A 17,268-nucleotide genomic window follows, 5' to 3' on the forward strand; every position below is an offset into this window, starting at 1 on the left:
TTTTTTTTTTTTTTTTTTTATTTTGGTTTACCGGAAAATAAAAGATGGTGTGTCGGGTCCCCAGTACTTGAGAACAGCCAGATCGTAGTGTTGTCATATGCTCCTGCTATTAAAAGTGAAGCAGTTGATATTCTTCTTCTGACCAAATTCACCGTCTCTTATCACTCTTGTTTTCAATTTGGTACAAGAAAAACAAAATTACAAAACTGATATATGGTTTTAGAGAATTAGAGAACATACCCATATAAAATGATGAGTAGAGTAAGGATTTGAATGACTGCTACATCACCAGATCTTGTCACAGTGTGAAGATCCGCGGATATAACCCCTTCAACTTTTTTATTTATTTATGAATGACGGTTGAGTCCTCGATGAACATATTCTAGGCTCGACTAAGAAGATTTGAAGAAGAAACACATGGATTATGGTGGTTCGAAGAAGAATAAATCGAGCATGATTGAGTAAACGCACATACACAGTCGGACCATGGTTTAACGACAAAGAAGACATCGACAATTTGGAAAAAATTTTAAAAACTGAATCGAGCAATTGGTTTAGCAGTAATGGGCTGCATTAGAATTAGGTCCAAGTTTGTTATAGTTTGTTTTCTACATAAGTTGTTTTTTAAACAAGTTTGTTTTTATAAATTAGGATAGTACCCACGCTACGTCGTGAGATTATTTTATATTTTGTTTTTATTTTTATTATTTTTAGATAATTTTGCGTTTGTAATTAAAAAAGTCATTATTAATATAGTTTTTGACAATGTTATCGGTAGTATTTTTGGTTTTAGATTTTAATTATGAAGGTTTGAGGAGAAGTACAAATTGTTTGCATGGAGGATGTCCATCTTTATTTTTCCAAGTTATTGCTTCTTAGTGAACCTCACGACATAAAAGGGTTTATTCAAGATCGATTGCAAGTAAACACGATGCAAGAAACCCCACGAGTACACTCTTCCCTTTCAAAAGGTCTGCATACTCTTCATCATCTTCTTCTTACTTAACATATTTGCCACAATGGTTTATCCATCCTAATGACCTTCGCCAACACTTCAGATCCATTCAAATTACTGCAATCACAAAAACTAACAAAAAAGCTTCAATCAATAAATTACAACACCAAAATCCACATAAAAACAATGTGCAAGAGTCATCGAAAAAAGAGCTTCAATAACCAATAACAAGAGTGGTACTTCTTTGATCTTCATAACAGCAAACGAAAAACCCTGATTTACTAGTCCTCTTGTCTTGAATAAGATTGGCATCAACAACTTCATAATATCTACAATTTGTACAAACAAAAAGGCATAAGAAAAACCCATTTAAAGATATATAAACTTCAGAAACACAAACTACACTTACTATATGAGAAGACAACGTGGAGATCACTCTCGGAGGGATAATATGGTAAGCCTTCGCCGTAGCCATAGGCAAAATTTCTGAAGTTAGAGTGCCACGAAGCTTCTTCAGAAATCCCTAAATATGATTCCTTAATATTTATGCTTTTTTTTAGCTTCAACCTGCATGCTCGATCAAGTTCTTCAAGGTGGGTTTAGGTTTGAGTTTAGAGTCCCTAAGCCAGTAATGTCTAATCATCGCTCATTCCTTCAACTCGATTCACTATATATTTCCAAGACCATCCATAGCCTTAAACGCCTGAAATCGGGGATCCATTTCGGGCCAAAATCTCGTTAACTCCGACATGACAGATATCACGATACAACTCGAGATGAGACATCGCTGGAAGAAGTTGAAAGCTTTCGATTTCTAACTTTTATCGACATCTTTGTACAACTAACAAAGGAAGAGTGACTAGGTTTGCTCAAAAGAGAGAAAGTGACATGGAATAGAAAACGATTATTACTGGTTAAAAATGCTGATGTGTATTATTTGTTATAATTAGAGGTGTCAAAAAGGCCAGCCCGCGCCCATATGGGCCATCCGCAGCGGGCAATTTCTATTTTTTGGACTGGAACGGGCTGGCCCGCTAAGCCCGCAAACATAAAAGTTATGTCCAAGCCCGCCCGGTAAGCCCAGAGGGTTAGCGGGCTGGCCCGCGGGCCTAAATAATATTTTAATAAATAAAATAAAATAAAAAAAATATATTAAAATAAAGTAAAAATAATAAATAATAATTTTAAAAAACAATTTTAAGTAAAATTAATGTTTATATTAATTTTTTGTAGATGTTTTAATTTTTTTACATTAAATTCTTTGTATTACCACATCCTTTTAAAATATATATATTTAAAATTATATAAAAATAGTTATGTATCTATATTAAATATTTATTTTTATTTGATATTTGAAGACCACGGGCCAATCCGCCAACCTGTGGATATAACCCGCTAAAACCCGCAATCCGTTTGGGCTAGGCCCGCAAGGCCCGCAAGGCCCGCTTTTTAACGGGCTTAATATTTAGTGTCCATACCGCCCCGCTAAAGTACTATTTGGGCTAGGCCCACAGGTATGGAGTCCGCTTGACATCTCTAGTTATAATTCTATTGGCTATTGATTTTAAATGATGTGTCAACACCAGCTTAAATTTTAAAACTAATGTGTCATCCTCTCGTGAAACATGAATAAAATATTCAGATAGACAACCACAACAAAAAAAAACGATCATATTTTAAGTGGGCAATGAAAACTGAGTCCAAACCAAATTATTTGAACCGAACCTTAATCCGATTCTCAACGATGTCAGAAAGCTTACAATTTTCTAATCTGTTTTTCTTCACACTTATTCTTAGTAAGCCAGATAGAATCACTTATTATATCATAGATGCTTGTTGATGGATTTGGTAAAGTCAAAACTCCACAAGATACGAGAGATTCAAGATTTGCACCAAATGCGCCCATGTAGCCTTTGCATTCACGAAAGGCAGTACTAGTCCTTTTGGTTCTTAAGTCAAATAAAAGGATCGATTCACTGTCATTAATAATACCATTTCTCGAATCAATGAACACAATGCAATTCTCCTTTGCACCCGGAAGATTTTGTACCGAGCAGCAGAGATTGATCCGATCTCCAAGAAAGACCACTCGGTCGTTCAAGTCATTAACTTGAACCCACTTCTTCCTCCCGCCTTCTTCATCCAGCCTAAAGACTCTGAACCATGTATACATATGTTCAAGATGAGACACTTCAAGTGGGAACCCATTATAGATGATATATTCTTCTTGATCAGATTCTCCTGGTGTGAACTGTTGCACTAGCGACAACTCTTCTCCTGACTTCACCAGATTCTCTTTTGAAGACTTGTAAGTCGACCGTGTGACCGATGGGATCTCTGAAACTTCGAAAGAGGGTTCGATTACAAAGACATGTCCCATCCACTTGTATCAACCACATAAAACTTTCCTTTAAAAGAAACTATATCTTGACATCTCTCAGGAGTGACCGAAATGTTCGTCCATCTCAAGTCGAGGCTGTTAAATATGATCATTTCACCGTCTATTTCAGCTAGCAATCTGAAATCTCTGCAATCTTCAGTATTCAGTTCAAGATATTCAACCATTTTGTAATAACTTACCCATTCACCAACGAATCCCAAACAATAATTGTACACCTCCAAGCTTATCTACATCCAAGGCCATGTAAGCTTAATCGAAGACCAATAAAAAAAAATAAAAAAATCGTGTGCATTTATTGATGGGTAATAATATATATCAAGGCAATTTTTATGGCTAATTTAGATCTGGTACCGCTCTTAGATATGAAGATATTATTGTATCAATGTCTAGTATGACTTGGATATTCATTTACTGAATGTGATTTATACAACATTGAATCCCGAACACGTACTTTAGCAAGATTATCACAAAAACGTAATACAATGAATGACATGAAACTCATGCAATAACTAATTAAATTAAAGAGAAGTTCGACATATCAAATTTAACAAACTTTAACCTCTGTTAGATCTGTATTTGGTGTGACACACATTAAAAAAAAAAAAAAAAAAAAAAAGAAGAGAACTCATGCTAAAGAAAAAGAGTATTAGGGATCAAAACTAACCTTGTATTGATGGCACAAAGGGATGATTTGAGTTGAAAGAGAGTTGAACAACATTATATTACATTCGGGAGTGAAAAGACTATAACATCCTAATGGCGACGACATCAACATTGGTTTCCCAGAGTTTCGCTCACACATCCCTGCCAATAAATAGTCATCACCAAAGGGAGTCTTGAATCTCACGAGATTAACTGGAACCTTTTTGAATGTCCAATACTTATCATCGCTACCAAACCGAACTTTTCCCCTGAAGGTGTATAAATAGTGGAGAATTGGAGGGATATAAGTTTTATTGACTAAGCGGCCGGGATCACGCGGCGAAGGAACAACAGACCGCCATGAGCTGCAGACAGACCGGAAGACGACAATCTCGAAAGATGTATCAAAACGGCCAACAATTAGTTCTAGTAAGTCTATGGGAAGCAACGGCCAATCTGCCATGGTTAGACTCGATGGGAGAGTGCAAAAATACTTAAGAGGTAAGGATATTGAAAATGAAGACATATAAGTCAACTGAAAATATAAAATCTAAAGATGTAGTAGTTTTTTTATGAAACAAAGAACGATATCTTACTATATATATAAATTCAAGGAAAATGAAGAAACATATCATGGTAGAAAATGATTATTGTTTATTTATATTTATTATTAACCTATTGAAAATATAGTAAAATTAAATATAAAGTAGAATATAATGCAAAATTTAAAATAACATTTAATTTTGTGAAATTGAGTAAAATAATGAAATATGACAGTTATTTGTACATACATTAAAATTTCTAAAAGTTGATATTGTTGGGACACCCTCGAACCAAAACTTAGCGTTTTGGGGGTAGGTGTCGATCGACACTCATGGTGGTGTCGATCGACACTCATGGTGGTGTCGGTCGACACCACTTATTCTGGTTCGACCAGATCGATTTAATCATCGATTTGAACTGGTTTCGTTTAGAAAAAACCATTGGACCGGGTTATATAAGGGAATTGTCGACCAGAAGGGTTTTGGAGTTTTATTTTGTCTGCCGCTTTGTGTTTTTTTGAGAGAAAAAGGAGAGAAACTGTTCTTGAGGTTTTAGAGAGAGTTTGTGAGATTTGAAAGTGTTTTTGGAGAGATCTTGCTGTGAGAGTGAAGATCCATGGCTAGGAACATGGTGGGAAGGTTTTTGTGGTCGTAGCTTCGTCTTTTGGGCTTAGATCTCTTTGTTGGCTAAGGTGAGTGCATGATCATGGCTTATCTAAGCTAAGATCTCTGTTTCTGTGATATTGTGTGTTGTTTGGTTGTTTGTTTTGGTTGTATGTGAGTTTTTCGTAGCTCTTGAGGCTTGGATTCGTTCCTGGGATTGTGTGGGACGAAAAGGAGCAGTTTGGAGGCGAGATTCGGAGGTTCTGTTCGAAGGAAATCACTGCTCGACAGTGGTGTCGGTCGACACTAACGTGAGGACGGCTTGGGAACTTAGTAAGTGTCGGTCGACACCATGTGGAGGTGTCGGTCGACACCGTTAGGGTTTCGGGGGTGTCGAGCAGGTGTCGGTCGACACCCAAGTGGTGTTGGTCGACACTAGATGTCCAGTGTTGTGTTTGTGGTGCAGGTAAAGGCAAAGTGTGATCATGGAATCAAGGCAATGAAGAGGAAGATGTTCTAGGGACTCAATTTGTTGTTGTCTGGCGTTGCTAGGTTGCTAGAGTTGGGTACTTAGAATTTGCTAGGTTGCCGGTTACTTGTTTCCTGTTGTTTGACATTGAAATGGTTAGGTTTGGTTATTGGTTATTTAATTATGGTTTATTATTGGTTATTGGTTTGTTGGTTATTTAATTGGTATTGTTATTTCGCTGTTGTTTGTGATTGTGGTTTGGTGGCTAGTGGATATGGGACCACTAGTCATAGTTATTATTATTATTATTATTTATTATTTAAAAAAAAAATTGGGTCAGGTCGTTTCAAATAATATGTTATTAATTTATAGTGATCTTATAATATTATCTATAAATTAATCTTTAATATTTTAAAATATAAATTAATAATTATCAATTTGTAGGTTATTCTATAACTGTTAAAAAAACGTTTGAAAAATATGAACTGAGACAACTTTACGAACTAAGATTATTTTTTTGGATGTTAAGTTTTTTTTTTTTTTGAATTTGACCTTTCTCTGTAACTCGCAAACCAACTCCATTACAAGTGAACCAAAAACTTAGGAGAATTTGTTATAATTTATAAATACTCTTTTCACTATATGTTTTTCAAAAATACTCCCTTTTGGTCATTTTCATTTTTGCCATTCTATCATTTTTAATGACCATTTTACCTCTATATAAAAAATATTTTTGTCAACAAAATGAAAAACTAAATTTTCCCGCCAAAACATTTTCGGCATATTTTCCAGTCAAAAAATTTCCGGAAAACATTTCTGCCAAAAATATTTTTGATAAAAAAGTTTATGACAAAAACTTTCCAGCCAAAAAAAAATTACAACCTTCAAAAAAACCTTTGAAAAAACCTTCTAAGAAAACTTAGAAAAACCTTAGAAAAAACCTTATAAGAAACCTTATAACAACCTTAAAAAAACCTTGTAAATACCATATAAAAAATTTATAAAAACCTTATAAAATCTTATAAAAACCTTATAAAAGTCTTTTAAACAATCTGTTTCATATCTTTGCTGCTCAGTGAGTTGTCGCCGCTGTGCTCTCTGTCAAATTTGTGGTCTCTCCTCCATGCATATACATCATGCCACCGTCCACCATCAGCTGACCTCCCCAAACACTCAACGATGAGCAAACGGGGCGTTGATGCACGAACATTATAATCAAATTTCTCTACTACGCTTAGAACCTTCAATCTTGCCACCAACGTAACTTTGCTTTCAAACTTTTTCCCAACCGCTATATCACTAACTCCCATTTCTGTTTTGCGAACCTCCTTCTCAATAGCAGAGTTAGTGTTGCGGGTACAATAGTCTTCATCTCCTAAACTTGCACCATCGCTGTCGTCACAATAATCAAATCTCCGGATCTCCTCATCATCTTCTTCTTCGTCTACTACATCATTTCCTACATTATCTTCACCGTCTCCCTTTCGACTCTCATACTCTTCGTTTTTCTTTCCCATTTCCTCTACCTCTTCAACGAAATCATCTAGAACGAATTTTGGGGTTTTGGGTTTAGCCTCAGTGTTGTTCGGTTTAACTTCCTCGAACAAGGTTTCACCAGATTTTTCTTTAATCACCACACATATAGCCGGACGGGTTCACCTCTGCACTGTTTGAGATAATTTTGAAATTGTCGACCATTCGTAACAAACACCGTTGGCATATCACATCCACTTTTTTGAAATCTCTCTAACATATAGCTCATCTATAAAGCGCAAACGGAGATAAATAGGATATTTTCAAGATATTTTAAAATCAAATATATAATATTTAATAATACTTAAACGTTTGATTTTTTAATAGATTTTTAATATTTCAAATATTTTTAAAATTTATATGTAAATTAAATATTTATAAAATTTTAATTTTTTTAAATATTAATGATTGTTAAAATTTTCTGTAGTTTTAAGTATTTATAATAATTTAAATATTAACATGTTTGATCTCGGTTGGTCGTTTAAAGAAATTCAATATAGAAAATTCTGAAAATTTTAAAATGTTAATCAGTGATATTTTAAAATTTTTGTGGAGGTATTTATAATATTTTTAAATATTCTATTAAGTTTAAAGAAAAGTATAATTTCACAATGCATCTCTTTCTCTTAATTAAAGACATCTCACTTGTAAGAAATCTATACTAGTATTTTTGCAGCAGTTTTTGCTCAAAAATATTTTTTTGGAAAGATTTTACATTGAATGCTATTTAATGCTTATATTCATTACCAACCATGTTTAGTTAACTTTTTCTACTATCTTTATAACCAAACACAATTAACATATTTTAAATATCTATATATAATGTTTTATAATTAATAAAGAGATTTAGAAGATTTATTCCAAATTAAAAAAATATTCTCCTATCATCTCTTTTTGATTTTAAAATTTAAATGTAGTGAATCATCACATAATACATAAAATTAATTAAAAAGGTATATTTTTCCTGCATATATTGTGATTTGAATTTTTTTAAACAAACATATATTACTCAATTAATAGAAAAAGTGTGTGTTCAACATACATATATAGTAAATTTACTGTATATAGTAAATTATAAAATTTTAAGAAGTTTATAATTTATAACTAATAAATCTAAACTTAAAAAAAATTTAAAAATTATAAATATTTAAACATATTAAATTTTAAAATTACACAAACGAGTTATATGAATATTTAAACATATTAAATTTTAACAACAGCAATATAAAATATGTCGAATCAAACTGATTTCATTAAGATTGTAGTAAAGAAAAATTATTGTGCGGTATACCATGATTTATATATTAAATCACTAAAATTAACAAAAGAGTATATTAGCAAAATTAGTATTAAAATAGTGCATTAACAAAAAAAAAATTTACTCCCGCGGGTTATAATCTAGTAATAATTATAAAAATAGCATTCTTTTCATTAGAAGAAAACTAGCAAATCTAGAAAAAAGGAAACATGTTTGATTTGGTGGTCAGTTTCAACCACGACGATAACAAATTATATAAAGAGATTATTGGCATTTTAGTATATTTTCCAAACTTAATTAGAAATATTGTACATGTACTATTCTTAATTGGAGAAATAGTCAGGGTCCCAGTTGTGAGATAGAATTTTTGTGAGATAAAATTGTGAGAGAGAAAGAGAAATGAGATGGTGTGTGTGGGAGAGAGAGAAATAGGGAAAACTATTTTTTTATTTTTTTTTATTTTGTCATTACACCCATCATATCTATTTATTCAAATATTTTGGTAATATGACTTTTCAAAACAAAAAAAAAATCAGATATATAAAAATATATATTTTTTCTTTATAATTTGATATGTATTTTGTTTGATGATTTTATTTGATAATGTTAAATTTTTTTTACAAATTTTGTATCCGTACACATTATTAAGTGTACGGATGTCTGTACACCTTATTAAATGTACAAATATATGCACACCTTATTAAATGTACAAATGTTTCTATACATTACTAAGTGTACACATTACATCTACACACTTAATAATATGTAGAGACTTTTGTATATTTAATAAGGTGTGTAAATATCTGTGCATTTAATAAGGTGTACAGACATACGTACACTTAATAATGTGTACAAACACTTAATAATGTGTACACACTTAATAAAGTGTACAGGTACAAAAGATATATATAATATATTTAAAAATTATTAAACAAAATGCATATCAAATTATAAAGAAAAAAATATAGATTTTTTTTGTATTTGAAAAATTCCTAAAAAAGATTATATTAACAACTATTTAAATAATTATCACAATTTTTCAATCCCACAAATGGATCCTACATCACTCTCCTATTTCACATACACACTCACACAAACACTATCTCACCTATTTTGCCAATTATAAATAGTGTTTGTACTACAACACTAATTAAATTTCTAAAATATACTATAATGCCAGTAGACAAGATGTGGATTGTGACAGGACGCTGTGGTGTGGTCAATGATACTGTTGAAGAGAACAATATATAATTCATAGCAATAATGGAGTATAAAAGTTTAGTGTTTCTAAACCAATTTCGACGTGGAAATGTAAAATATTACATTGTTAAGACAAAAAATATTAATATGTGAAACAAAAAAGGCTACGCTATATGCAAATCAAAGCAGGAATACGTACAAATTCAACTATAACTTATGTTTGTGTAAGTAAAGATATATTTACATACAGTAGTATGGATTTAATAATCACACAAAGAGCGTAGTTACTAGTACGTCGAGTAACAAACAAATAAGGAATTAGTACGTATTCCTACTTAGCTTGTGTACGAAGTACCATCACCTTATTTGTTTGTGTACCTTTAATTCCTTATTTGTTTGTTACTCTGCTCTTTGTTTGCATATTGGGTTTTCTGAAATAGATATATATATATATATATATGATTTAAATACATGCATGCACTCATATATATAAAAACTGCAACGTAAGGTACTGATCAAATTAAATGATTCAAATCACATCACAAGAATCACTGGACGATTCAAATCCCAAGCAAAACAAACTAAGAACATTTGGTATTTTGATTTAAGTTCATGCAAGGCGTCTACAAAGAGTGACTCCATCACCAATGGAGACTTGAGAGAGCTCGATGCGAGGATCAGCAGCAAGCCGCTTGTTCAATTCCATAATGGCTGTTCTGTTCTCCCTCATATGCTCTGGCACGCTATCTTCTTTCTCCTCTGCCACAAACCCAAACAACAGTGTGTTATCAAACGCTATGATTCCCCCTACCTTCACCAGCTTCATTAGTCTCTCGTACATGTTGGGATAGTTTGGTTTATCAGCGTCAATAAATGCGAAATCAAACTCCGGTTTTGGATTCTCCTATGCCCAATCATCACGCATAAACCAATTTCATCAGATTAAAATAAAAGCCTAAAGAGAAAAAGAAAAAAAAAATGGGTGATATATGATAAAAATAAAATAAATAAAATGACTGCTAATAATAATGGATTACGTACGGTCAACAACTTCTCTAAAGCCTGAAGAACATCAGATTGGATGAAATTGATCTTGTGATCAACACCTGCGTTCTTGATGAACTCTAGACCCACCTCGTAAGCTTCTTTGTCGATGTCTATTGCAGTAATCTGTGAGTGTCATAGATGTTAGCTAGCTTCCATCATATTTGCTTATTTGATTTTTGAGTAAATCAAGGAGTACTGCTAGGTACATACATGTCCATCATGAGGCAATGCAAGAGCCGTCGTGAGCAATGAATAACCCGTGAAAACACCAAGCTCTATCGTCTTTTTGGCGTTCATTATCTTTAGAAGCATCGATAGGAAATGCCCCTCGTCAACCGGTACCTCCATCTCGCTTCTATGCATACAAAAAATCATTTTTTTCAATAGTAATTTTAATATAATCCTAATAAATGATTCGATTAATATAATCGATTAATATAAATATTCTATCAGTCTTAGCAATGAAACTGTGGTTTGGGGACACAACAACTCCTAGTGAAACTGTAGCTAGTAATCATTGTTCGAAAGTTTTAAGAGTATGATCCTATAAAACTCTTGCAAAATATCAGCACAAGCCAACTTATGATTATAGAGGTAGAGCCAACTTACAAATTGCCATACTTGTGCACCGTAGCTTCTCGTAATTTCTTGAGTTGTTGATGCTCTCTTGGATAAGCCGTCGTTTCAAATATATACTGTCTCACATAAACACAAGTTTGATACACAACCACAAACCGTATAAATATAAAATATGTATTGGTTGATTTAGCATTCACGGAAAATATTAATCGTTAAACGGTAATAAAACTTCATCTCATCGGACAAAACTTAGTAAACTTTAATTTTGCAGATCAAACAAGACTGTGGGTGGGATCCGAAAAAAAAAGAAAACAAGTAGGGAGAAAATATATAGAAAGTGACTAAAAGACCTTTTGGAGAGCCTCGCTCTTGAGAATCCCTTTGCGCGGAAGCAGCTTCTCCTCCATAGCTCTCTCTCTCTCTCTCTCGAGATGCCTTAAGAAATGCTTTTTAACACGGACATGATGAGTATGATCCCATCTTATATATCTTGATTATCTTTATCATCGCACACTAGCTACTGTTATTTTATATTGCCGGTCGCGGGTTATAATGCTTTCATTGGCTTATGTTTATTATTTATATATCCCCCATTCAAACTCATGAACTATATCATCAACTATATATTTTCTTAACGGAGTATTGTTTCATGGAAAAAGGTATTTAATTACTTAATAATGAACGAGAATCAAACTTTTTCTAGTTAAAGAGAATCGTTTGCTCCAAATTGTACATCATTATTATTTCCCAAATTAGTTAATTATAAAAAACAGAAGAACAGTTCGTGTTGTACACTTTTAAGACATTATTTAAGTGAAAATAAGAAACGTTTCAATATTGCTTTGGTTAGGTGAAAAATAGCAGATATAGATGATTTGGTGGTCGTTATCACTGTGATTCAACGGCTGTGGAGGAGCGTCATTAGCTGTACTGCACTGTTGAATAGAAAAAAAAACAATATTGAAAGATCTATAATGTTTGTGTTTTACCAGCCGACTTCCACGAAGAAATGTGAAAACTGTGGAAAAAACAAACAAATCGGAGAGAAGATCTCTTAGCAGGGACAGAGTCCACAATGGAGATTATGCGTATTCCATCTGATGTTTTGGTTTGTTTTACTGACAGGTCTTGGCATGCGTCAGATTCACAAAGTGGACACGGTTAGATTATGACTTTTGGAGGGAGAATGAGGCATTTATGATTGAAGGGCTCGCATAGAAGTCTTTCTCCTATTCATGCCGAGTTGGAGACTCTTTTATGGGCGATGAAGTGCTTATTGACGAAATAGAGCCAATAAATTTCATGTATTGCAGGAGTTTATTTTTTTCGTTTATTATTAGATATATCCCTTGTAGTGGTAATATTTCTGCTGATCATCTTGCGAAATGTGCAAGAGATCACGAATTCTGTTTTTCCCATGTAAGTTCCTCACTGTATCTCTTTATAAGAGAGTTCTCAACTGTGAACTAGTATATGGAATTTAGACGACAAAAAAAAATTAATCATAGAAACAGTAAAAAGCATATGATTGAGGTTTTTATTTAAGGTCTTGAAATTTCATCATCTGAGCTAATATGACTAATAAAATAGTCTCACGTCTATACTTTCTCATAGCATGATCAAAATCTTGAATCTCAGTATCTATTTAGTCTTTAATTAGGGACAATGACATAAGTAAAAGATTTAAAGTCGAAGAAGAGATACAAATATGTAATCCTATTAACATCACAAAGCCAAAACAAACGGGTGAGAACATTTTGATGAGTCTCTTCTTAAATCATACAAGGATCAGAAGCGAGTCACTTGTCAGTAACTCTATATCTTACTAGGTTTTGAATCCACGCTACGCGTGGCTATATTTGATATGTTTTGATGAAAACTATATATGATTGATGACGGTAGTAAAATATTATCTTATAAAAAATTTAATTTAGTATTAAGGAAAAAGTAAAATTTCAGATACACAATTTTTTGAAATATAAAAATCAGTTATGTTATAAAATCAAATCCGACTAAAAAAAATCATGAATTTAACTCGACATCAAGGCCAAGCGAATTAAACTGATGACTTCACATATCCTAAACCATTTCTTTGACCACCAGAAAAACAAAACAATTTTATCATCATGAAATTAACTCGTTTTCATATTTAATTGATCGTTACCACCTATGTTTTCGTGTTTTTTATTCAATGTTTTCTTATTCTTCATATTTTTTCTTGTCATTTCTATTGTCAAATTTTGTGGTAATCGTCATCATTACTTTTACCGTCTGGTTCTTCGCTATACTCTTTTTCTTCTTCATCCTCGTCAACTTCTTCACATTCTTCCACTAAAAAACCTTTTTTTTAGACTATCACACAACTTGTTAATCCATCAAACTCCAAGAACAAAATCATTTTTTTTCTCATAAAAATAAAAAATAATATAAAAAATAAAAAATTAATGAAAGAATATCAACTCATCTATAAAATCATACACAAAAATATGTTTTACAGCTCATAAAAAATAAAAAGCACAAACGTAGATAAATAAGATAATTATGTTTTACATAAATACTTATAATATTTTAAACTTTTAAAAGGTTTCGAAATATAAATTTTGAACCTTTTAAAAAGTTAAAATAATTATAATATTTTAAACTTTTAAAATTTAAAAATTATAATATTTAAAAACTTTTTAAAAGCTAAGAAATTTTAAAAGTTTCAATATTTATAATATTAAAACTTTTAAATTTTTTAAATATTATAATATATTTTTTGAAACTTTTTAAAGTTTTAATTTGATTAAATAAAAAACTGGATCGAACTGAATATACTTTTTAACTTAGACGCCTAATAAATCAAGCTTTCCTGCTCATTCGTTGTTGGAAGCATATTAATCTTATTTATACTGGTTCTGAATCATTGTTTAAAAATTTTCTAGCCGATGTGGGATATTGTACATAGTTCTTTTATTTCCATAAATTTAAAATTTTCCTTTTTTAAAAAAATTCTGGAAATTTAAAAAATGTAAATGAATGACATGTCAAATCCTGATAAGTTGTTGAAAATAATTCTTAATATAGAAAATTCTGGAAATTTTTAAAAAATTAATTAATGAAATATCTAATCTTTATTGGTGGTTTAAAATCCTAGGTGGACGCCTTTAGGAGCTTATAGCTTTTACTTTTTATTAGTATAGATTCTAAGAAATCGCATGGGCTAATTTAGAGAGATCCATTAACAAAAATGCCCATTATAATAAGGCCAGATGACGGCTAGGGTTTAGTCACAACGACAGCCACCCTCTCGTCCAGTGTGTGTATCCATATAAATAGCAGAGTCATGAGATTGTAACATATTAATCACTCGGTTTAAGTCGGTTTTGTTTTTAATTGTTTTTTTTTTAGTTTCTGTATTGAATTTTTTTCACACGTAGTGATTCTTTTATCGGTCTTTTTGTTTTCTTTTTGATTGATATGCTCAAATTAAACCTCTACTCTCTCAAATTAAGAGATCATTGTAATACTTAGGAGTCGATTTCCACAAGGATTCAAGTCTGCACAATAAATTATAAAGTTTTGTTATTACGCTAAACAAGATTATTTAAATTAAAAGGCAAAGCAAAATATTTAATTAAACTGTTGTAAATTCAAGGGATGAAAAAGCTAGGTCTAGGGAATTTCTCAGGTAATTATGAAATATTAAATCAATAAATAAATAGGATTCAAGTAATTAAGATCAGATCTAAACTCTAAACTCTTCTGTAAAATAAATCAGTTTTCACTGCAAATATTATCTAAATTTAAAACCAGAAAATCCAAATCTCTTTGTAAAATTCTAGGTTAAAAACAGCTTTGAAAACATGTTTAGATTGTTCACAAATTTATTAAATCAAATCTCAAGAAGTAATTTTGCTCATCAAAAAGTTTTATCAGAAAAATCAATTATATTCTCATATCAATTTATTTTCCTAAGATATTAATTCTAGATGGCCAATCAAGGATTAATATGAAGAACAATCTATGATGAAGATCTAGAAAGATAATGAATCCTAAATAAACAGATCTAATAAACCATAAAAACCCTATGAAAAACCCTGAACCTAACAATCAAACTACTCAGACATATTCAATGAAACATAAAATATCATCCTGAATAATAAGCAATTGAAATTCAATGAGTAAAGAGGAAGTTTATGAATTCTTCTCTTCAAAGCAATTCAGATCTCTCTCTCCCAAAAGCTCTCAAAATCTCACAGGGTTTCAGAAAATAAAACTTGCTAGAAAATCACTTAAGGGTTTTTAAAACCTAAAAACACTATATATATGTCTAAAAACACGTCAGGAACTTGTCTTGCAATTATGGAAAACTTTGGTAAGTTTGTGAAACTTCCAAAACTGGCTTATCTCATAGACAAGCAGGGGTTTTAACTGATACCAAGGGTGGTGTCGATCGACACCATCACTCTGAATCGAATCCAACTTCTCTTCCTTGATGAATTGCTCCAAAATCTCTCTAAATCCTCCATTTTGCTCCTTTCATGCCAAAATCCTTTAAAACCTGTAAAGACTCTCAAAGAACCTAAAAACACATCAAAAACTCTAAAAGACTCCTTATATCATGGTTAAAAACCACAAAATCCATGATATATCACCTCCCCCAGACTTAGTCTTTGCTTGCCCTCAAGCAAAACATAAACTCATACCTGTGAAAGAGGTTTGAAAACACATGAACTCATTTTCTTTTAAGGTAATGCCATGATCATTCAAACCATAATCCATATGCTTAGCAGACAAATCCAAATCGAACCACCATGTACTTCTTCGTTGACATTCGTAACATCCTAAATTCAAACCAAATTCCACTACTTCCTCCATTAAGCCTTCATCGATGGGTCTCATCAGTTAGATCAATGTCAAGAACCTTCTAGACTCATTCCCGTACTATACCATAACAAGCAAGATATAACTTTACAACCTATGGTATTCTTCCTCTCCCCTAGACTTATTCGATTCTTATCTTCCTTTGAGTTTTGCTTTGCTGTTTTTTTTTAGCAACTTCTCTTTTTTTTTTCTTCAAGGTGTAGGCGAATAATGGGGTCATCGGTAATTTACCTACCCCTCGCTTCCAGACTTTGTGTGATCATTTGACTCAATAATAAAATAATGAGGTCACAAGTAATTTACCTCCCTCTCTAAACTGATCAAAATTATCTCATCTTTTATTCTTTTTTTTCTAAACAAAGCTCTCAGGAATAATCTTTTCAACTTGAATAAGGGAGAGGAGTACCATTTTCTTTTGAAATCTTACTTGTCAGGTATGAACAAAGAGTTAAGCTCTATGAGCATCAATCTCCTTGATGAGGTAAAAATAAAAATGCAGAAGTTACCTCAGGCTTTTATGGATTCAGTTGGAAATTGGGATGTCTCTGGTTTACTGGTCAGCCATTGGATTTTTCATTAGTCGGATTAGTGGATTCAATCTGCAGCATTAATCAGTCAAGGCAAAACACTAAAGAGAAACATCATTGTTCCCAACATAATTTTGAAAAATTTGACTCAATAAAAACAAAAATACGGTTTTGACACACGAAAAACCAAAACTATGTTAGTAGTTAGTACTAACCTCCCCCAGACTTAAACAACACTGTCCCCAGTGTTTTCAAGTAAGAAGAAAGCAAAAAGAAACAAAAATGTATTGAAAATTTTAATGAAAAGATGAACTGATTCTCGGGTTACCCAGTGGTGTCGACCGACACCATTTCAGTGTCGATCGACACTCATCACAAATGGTATTTTTGGCCGTAACTCCTTGTTAGTTGCAGTTAGTTGTGTTGATGGATCAATCCTTGGATGATTATTCTGTTAAGAAACACTCAAACACAAGTTAAAAATAACATGATAGATAGAAAGTTCATGATTTCAAACAAAATTCAAACACAAACTGACTCAATGTCAAAAGAAAAATGACTCAAAAGGAAAAGAAAAACCTAGAAGTGGGTTGTCTCCCACTGAGCGCTTGTTTTCAGTCATTAGATTGACTGCGTTGAAGCTCAG

General features: G+C 32.1%; 1 protein-coding gene and 1 pseudogene across 1 annotated transcript; both read right to left on the bottom strand.

Annotated features, from left to right (window-relative positions):
• LOC104708548 lies at positions 2,712-4,533 on the bottom strand (annotated as a pseudogene).
• On the bottom strand, positions 10,094-11,815 carry LOC104792090 (putative caffeoyl-CoA O-methyltransferase At1g67980). The gene is made up of 5 exons (XM_010518136.2): positions 11,580-11,815; positions 11,260-11,345; positions 10,861-11,005; positions 10,645-10,773; positions 10,094-10,507 (listed from the first exon to the last, which is right to left on the bottom strand). Exons 1-5 carry the CDS (start codon positions 11,634-11,636, stop codon positions 10,214-10,216), a joined length of 711 nt encoding a protein of 236 aa, XP_010516438.1. The 5' UTR covers positions 11,637-11,815; the 3' UTR covers positions 10,094-10,213.

The sequence above is a fragment of the Camelina sativa genome, chromosome 1 (assembly GCF_000633955.1).
Source record: "Camelina sativa cultivar DH55 chromosome 1, Cs, whole genome shotgun sequence".
Lineage (NCBI taxonomy): Eukaryota > Viridiplantae > Streptophyta > Magnoliopsida > Brassicales > Brassicaceae > Camelina > Camelina sativa.